Below are 6,857 nucleotides of genomic sequence, written 5' to 3'. Positions count from 1 at the left end.
TGATAAATCTCTATGAATTTGAATGGTAGACTAGGACCCATTCTCGTGAAACCACGGAGTCACATGACGAGACTTACAAACCCTATGGAAAACTGTAATCGCCTGCAGACGTTGACGTGAACATTGCTGATTACATTGTAGTATTTTATGACTTTGTTATTTTATGTAGTAGAAATACACTTGAAGTGCCTGAACTATTCTGCGAACTGACAGGTAGTTGTGTTGTTTTGTCAAAAATAGATAGGATTTAAAAGGGAAATGTTAACAATGAAACAGTCTCCCGATCCACGACAGGTGGAAGTTGGGCTTGTACTCGTGTAGTGAGTATATTGTATTGAAATAGAAGAAATGGGGAAAGATACTAAATTATTATTATTTTGTTTAGTTATTTGTTGTTTTTTATTGATTATATTGTTACTATCAATTGTGAGTTTTTCGTTTGTTTTATTTCATAATTTCTCATTCATTTTACATTTCCGCATTTCTTATTTCCTTAACACTACGTGTTTATCTCATTGTAAAATTATGTGTATTTTTAAAAGTATATTATTGTCTTGTAATGTATATTGAATCATGTTTAAGGAAGAAGGTATTCTAAGTAGGGTAACTTGAAACAATAACAATATACTTTTAATCTTAGCAAAATAAAATTTTAGGTGTAACTTCAACACAATTAACGAATGTCATTAAGTTTTAAATAAAAAAATCTATTCTGCATGACTTATGGGCCAAAACTGATTTTGTGTTGAGCTGTTTCATTGAAATTCAACGTATCATCGGTTTTAACGAAATCATTCTAACGAATTTTTCCTATTTATCTGTAGATAATCTTTAAGGACACCAAAAACCTTATATTAATAAACAATGTATATGTTGGTCCAGTACGTTTTCTTTTGCCGGTCGTACTACATCAATAAAGACGTATTAGGCTGAGGCAACATCTATTCAAAGCTAAACCAACTAGGTATATCCGAGGATATTTTATAGGGCAGTATAACACAAATTTTGATACATCTTTATAACATTTAACCAGTTAGATAAAAAAAGAGAAAATTAATAATGTATGAGCAGAGACTGCTAGATACTGCTATTTCTTTAGAACAGGAAATAGTAAAAAATATGAATAAATTAATAGTACCACAAACAACCATTCCATTATTATATACAAATTAAAAACTCAATTAGCAAACACTAAAACCAAACATGCTTTAACTTGTATTGTCAGCAGATAATTTTATCATCATCCTTGACGACCGAAGGGAATACTTGTAATCTGTCAGATATTTCCAACTTATTCCTTGAGCATATGAACCATTGTACTTCAAGTTTCCATTAAGATGTACCTCATGACAACTGTTAAACCACCAACCGCCATGATATTCCCTTGCGCAATTTAATCTTTCATTTTTGTCATTGTCTTGATCAAACGTTGAAAAAGCACAACTGTTGTGATATGCCATTGCATCTCCTGGAAAAGAAAAAATGATATTATGTATAATGAAACACAGAACTAACGATCCCTTTTCGGTCTACATACGCCATATATTTACTATAGTCTTTTCTGATAACAGATCTGTATTTTGGAGTAATTCATAAATTCATCTCCTTTACAACAACCAAATAAAAAACGAATACTCAGATTGCAGTTTTTTTTATACTATCTTATTCATATGATTTCCATACCAAAAAGACCTTAAATATCCATACCATTTTAGGACCCTAAATATCCATAAAAAAATTTGAAAAAAATAAAAATAAAAATAAAAGAAATAATAAGTAATAAAACCGAGTATTTGTGAAAAAAAGTTTATTTTGGTAGTAAATAAAACAACTATGAAACAAATTTAATGAATGAAGTCATTTATTATCCTCATTACTCGCACGTTTTCACACACTGGTCATATAATTTAGCATCGCTGTAGAAATAATTTACACAATGTAATGTGTAAGATAATTAAATCTTAAATGCCTGGGTTTAATTTATCAAAATTGGGGGTGATAGTTAATCTGTAATTGCCTGTAGTTAACGAGATGATGATTTCATACATAAGACATCCTCATACCTTTAACAGTTTTATCTTGTTGGAAGACTTTATATCCATCAATGGTCAACTGATATTTACTTTCAGTATCACCTACTTGGAAATAAGTGTACCATACTTTCTTCACGTTTGTGTAAAGATCCAAGTTGATGTTAAAGATGTTGTTACCGTTTGATGTTAAGTAATGAATTTTCTTGTTTCCTTCAGAGAAAGGAAATGGTTTATTTGACAAATTAGTATTAAACACTGAAACCCATATTTGAACATAAATTGTTATACCTTCAGCTTTACACTTTTGCTTATATTGGTATTACAAGTGTGCATTACAATAGCTCTTGTTGCGCAACAAAATTTGATGGTCGTGATGAATTTCGAGCAAATATTTCGTTATCATTTAATTCCAGTTAAATGTTCGGTTAACAAAAGACGCCAAAGCAAGTGGATAACATTTCTCATTGGTTTCTTAACATTTAACGAGGTAAAATTCAGTAAACATCTAGAGTTAATTTCAAATAAGCGAGCACATAAATATTGGACACATGATGTTATGGTTAAAGTCTTAATGATCAATTTCTTTCCCATAGCAAAATACATAATGAGATCGCCAAACCTGCTTCTCTGTTTAAAGCATATTCTAAGCATGTTATTTTTTTTAATTTGTTCTGATACCACTTACAATAGATGCTGATGAGAACGTTTGCTATATTTTCATAAGAACATGTACTAAAGTAAAGTACCTAACCAAAAATCTCCATAAGAATTCATGTCCCCAAATCCATTTTCGTATTCCGTCCAATTACGTTCGAAACTTACAGAGCCTGTTTTTCTGTGTTGTATAACCTTCAAAATATGTTTAACATAAAATGAAAAAAAAAGAGAAAAATTGTAAGGATTTTTTTTCAATAAAAAAAAATCAAGAAGATCAGTTTCAGAAAGTTTGCATTATTTGTATTTAAATACATTTCAACAAAAAATAATTAATATTGTTTTACTTACATGCCACGTCGATTGTCTTCCTACCAAACAATAAGCATTGAAAATCAAGCATGGTGCTGGTGAGATCCTGTAAACCCCAGACCTACACGGTTTTCTTATGGCGTTACAGTCACGTGGCTTATTAATATTTAAGAACTTATTGTCTGTAAACAAACAGGAAATCGCATTATGTTTATTTTCTAACGATCTTTCTAATCAAAAACACCAACCTCACCAACGTATTACAAAGAACGGGAATGAACTCCCTTTTCTAACGTCAAGATTATAACATGTAAAAGAGTTGCAGTACTTCACAGAGTCTTTGCATTATTGCCAAGTACCATCACTGGTCTGTTCTGATTTGGCTTGCAACACATAACCTATTGCACTTTTTGATTTATGTTGATTTTTTCACCCAATTGTTATTTACAGATATGCTTTTACGTGAACAGATATATCTAATCAAAATTTGCACAATCTGTTAGTACAAAAAAAATACATTCAGATCAACTTTTCTTTTCAGCATGATCCAATGGTCAGGGAAGGTGCTTCATATTTTTGTTCACCCAATTTTGAGGATTTCCAAAATCAAAATTCATAAATATTACCCACCATTCTTTACACAGCAGAAATATTTGGTCCATCTGTAGAACTTTGCACAATATACATAAGCTTTACCAACCATTGTGTACCCTGGCTTGCACTTGACATGGACTTGATAGCCCAAATTCTTCGCAAAACCAAACATTTCGCCAGAAAATGAGTTTTCGTCAAAAGGTGCTGGATCTTTACAATCTATTAAAACAAGCAATTTCTTTCCGCAATGACTAAATACAAAATAGTTTTCTTTTTCTTGCCTTCTTTCGTATATCACCGATGGCTAAAGCAAATATGTTTTATATAATCGTTCTCAAATTCAACTTTGCCTTTTTTATTTCATGTTCATTAACTTAATAAAACATTCAGATTACGATACACCTTGAAATATGTAAACTGTTTATTGACAAAAAAAGTTCCCTTCCTCCCGACTTGTGCTTCAGCTGTATATATGACAGCATCTTCTTATTTGACAATCCAAACATTTAAAGAACTAATAAATTACATTTTTGTCTTAGATTATTTCTTCCTTGCCGGGCATTAACTTACTGGCAGCAACACTGGGATAATGAATGAAGCATGAACTGCTTACTCTTCCGAGGCACCTAAGCACAAGAATTCCCAAAAGGAGGGGATTCGTACTGCTCGTTTGTTTGCGTATTTTTTATCTATATTGTTGTTTGTACATATCATTTAACGTATTCGCGGTCATATTTTGGCCATAAAGTTTTGTTCTTTGATATCCCGATTAACTGGTACCTCGGGGTTTTCTTAATGCATTCCCAATCCCAGTGCACCAACATTTCCCAATTAAAGAACTTTTTTTCTTAATGATAGAAGCCCTGTGCAGGTCCGGGTGTCAAAAGAATAGGCCTACAGCAGCGCTAAGCTTGTCGTAAAAGGCGACCAATTAGTGCTCAAAACCCTAGTCGGGGGCTAGGGCGCTTTGCCCACAGAGCAACGGGTTGTGTGCCTAGGTGGTTGAATGGGGTACCCCTGGCGTGTCTCATGCTGGGGTTGTCAGGCTATAATACGGAAAATCTGACCGCAAATCACAGTGGTGCACCGTGTTGGGAAAGATGCCACGTTCCTCGCACATTAAAGATCCCTACTGTGGTATTCTTCCGGAGTAGGAACCATAGGGCTCCGTCACAGGAGGCTAAATTGCCTGACCTCACCCATCCCTCCCTTTTTCTTGTGGCAATCAAAATTAGTCAACCCTATTATCCTTGTGTCCCATCCCTTTTTTCATTTCATCATCATCATTTCATGTTCATTTTATCATCCCTTTCATGTTCATCGCCTGAATATAGCTGAAATATTGCTGCTCGGGCGTTAAACCCCAACAATCAATCAATCAATCAATCAATCAATCAATCTTAATGATAGAATGTTTCTTGTTTGATGTATTAAAGGGCAAAACTGTATTAAATAAATGATATCTATCAGATACATATACTGTACATACACACAGGAACACACGATGTTCTTCCACCTTGAATTCGACACATTTTACCAGCTTCACAATCATGATTAGCACACAAACCTGCTATGGACTGAAATACAAATTGTAACACATGTTACTGGGAAATTTGAAAATAGAGATATGTCGGTAAATTTAGAAATTAAGTTTTGACTTGGGGTAACATCGAAAAAACAATCGAATGATGAAATCGGACTGAAAATTGGAAATTTGCTTTTCACGATGGAGCAAGTTTATATCATTTTTACTTCTTAGATGTCAATCAATGAAAGAAAAACGTGTGCTAAGGAAAGTTGTGAAGAAAAAAAAATAACAGTAATGTAAATTTTGTTTTTTTCGTAGATATATTTAAAGGGGTTGTCTCTCACCGAAAAGAAATTGTTAACAGTCAACAAAAGAAATGTAACAAAGGATATCACAATAGGAAGTCAAATTCAATTTGCAATGCGAAAATGAATTTTTTATGTTATAAAACTATTTAACTTTGATTATTAATTCAGTTATCTGTTGAATTAATCATTAACCACCAGTCTGTTGACCTATTAACAATTCAACAATCTGTTGACCTATTAACAATTCAACAATCTGTTGACCTATTAACAATTCAAAAATCTGTTTATTTATGAACAATCTACCGGTTCTCTTACATTAATGTTCTTATAATATTGCGAATGTTTGGTACCAATATCATGTTTATATCATATAAAAAGTATGTACGTCAATGATTCGTTTATTCGACAATAAATTACTCGGGACATTTTTTTTTCAGATTTTATTCAAAAATTTGCTTTTTTTTATGTAACGTACTTATCTTTTTCTCTGTCTTTATCTTTAACCAATGTACCATCAACTGCCTGATTTATGCTTAGACAGCCTATTAGATATCCCTACCTTCTGGTTTATGCTTAGACAGCTTCTTAGATATCCCTACCTTCTGGTTTATGCTTAGACAGCCTCTTAGATATCCCTACCTTCTGGTTTATGCTTAGACAGCCTCTTATATATCCCTACCTTAGGCCAGTTGCTAATTTTACTGTAAAAGCATGACGATTCTTTATACACGTTAACATCAGTCGCATTTGTTACTAGTTCACACATTTTCCATTGAATTCTATAGTTAATTGCTTCGCATAGAGAAGTCAGTAAACATTTTTTCACACATTCCAAAACATTGATTTGTAAATATCGTAGAAGAATGTATCCTTTATGAACTTTCCCAGATTCAAATTTGCTAAAACCTTCCCAAAACTGTGGATATTTACATACTGAATCATCATTTTTGCAGACATTCTCCAATGAACAATAATCTTCTTCCATCCACAGAAAAATAAATAAAATGAAATAAATCAAATACTTCATACTTTGCAATTTATATTGTCAATGTTGATGTGCTATAATTTGCGCAACGTCGGTCCAGATTTACGAAGTGGCAAACAATTAACTCGGTTGACTGTTTCAGCTTCATTGTACTTTCATGAAATGTACTAAATTTTCACGGACTTGAACAAGGTATGAAACTTTTCGGACTGAAGTTTTAACTTTTAAAGGATTATATCAATAATTATTTTTCATGAAGAGTTTTCAAATAAACGATAACGCACGCTTTGTTATTACAAATGAGCAATATCACTCAGTTTATTACTCTTTGATTAATTAAAATTAATAATTAAAAACAAAATGACGCAAACATCATCTACTTTTCACTGCTTGATCATTTTTGTTACGTACTATGTGGTATCGTCTTCCATGATATAAGGGAA

At 32.4% G+C, this 6,857-nt stretch overlaps 1 protein-coding gene across 1 annotated transcript; it reads right to left on the bottom strand.

Moving 5' to 3' along the window:
• Positions 1-1,174: 1,174 nt before the first annotated feature.
• On the bottom strand, positions 1,175-6,414 carry LOC148606539 (fibrinogen alpha chain-like). Its single transcript, XM_088546120.1, has 6 exons — positions 6,109-6,414; positions 5,083-5,170; positions 3,700-3,812; positions 2,780-2,882; positions 2,064-2,288; positions 1,175-1,468 (listed from the first exon to the last, which is right to left on the bottom strand). Exons 1-6 carry the CDS (start codon positions 6,412-6,414, stop codon positions 1,209-1,211), a joined length of 1,095 nt encoding a protein of 364 aa, XP_088402246.1. The 3' UTR covers positions 1,175-1,208.
• Positions 6,415-6,857: the final 443 nt, after the last annotated feature.

Source organism: Perna viridis, chromosome 9, assembly GCF_037379345.1.
Source record: "Perna viridis isolate PV_CMFRI_1.1 ecotype Kerala chromosome 9, ASM3737934v1, whole genome shotgun sequence".
In the NCBI taxonomy this organism is placed as follows: domain Eukaryota; kingdom Metazoa; phylum Mollusca; class Bivalvia; order Mytilida; family Mytilidae; genus Perna; species Perna viridis.
Note: the sequence above shows the minus strand (reverse complement) of the source record. Positions and strands in the feature narration are given on the sequence as shown.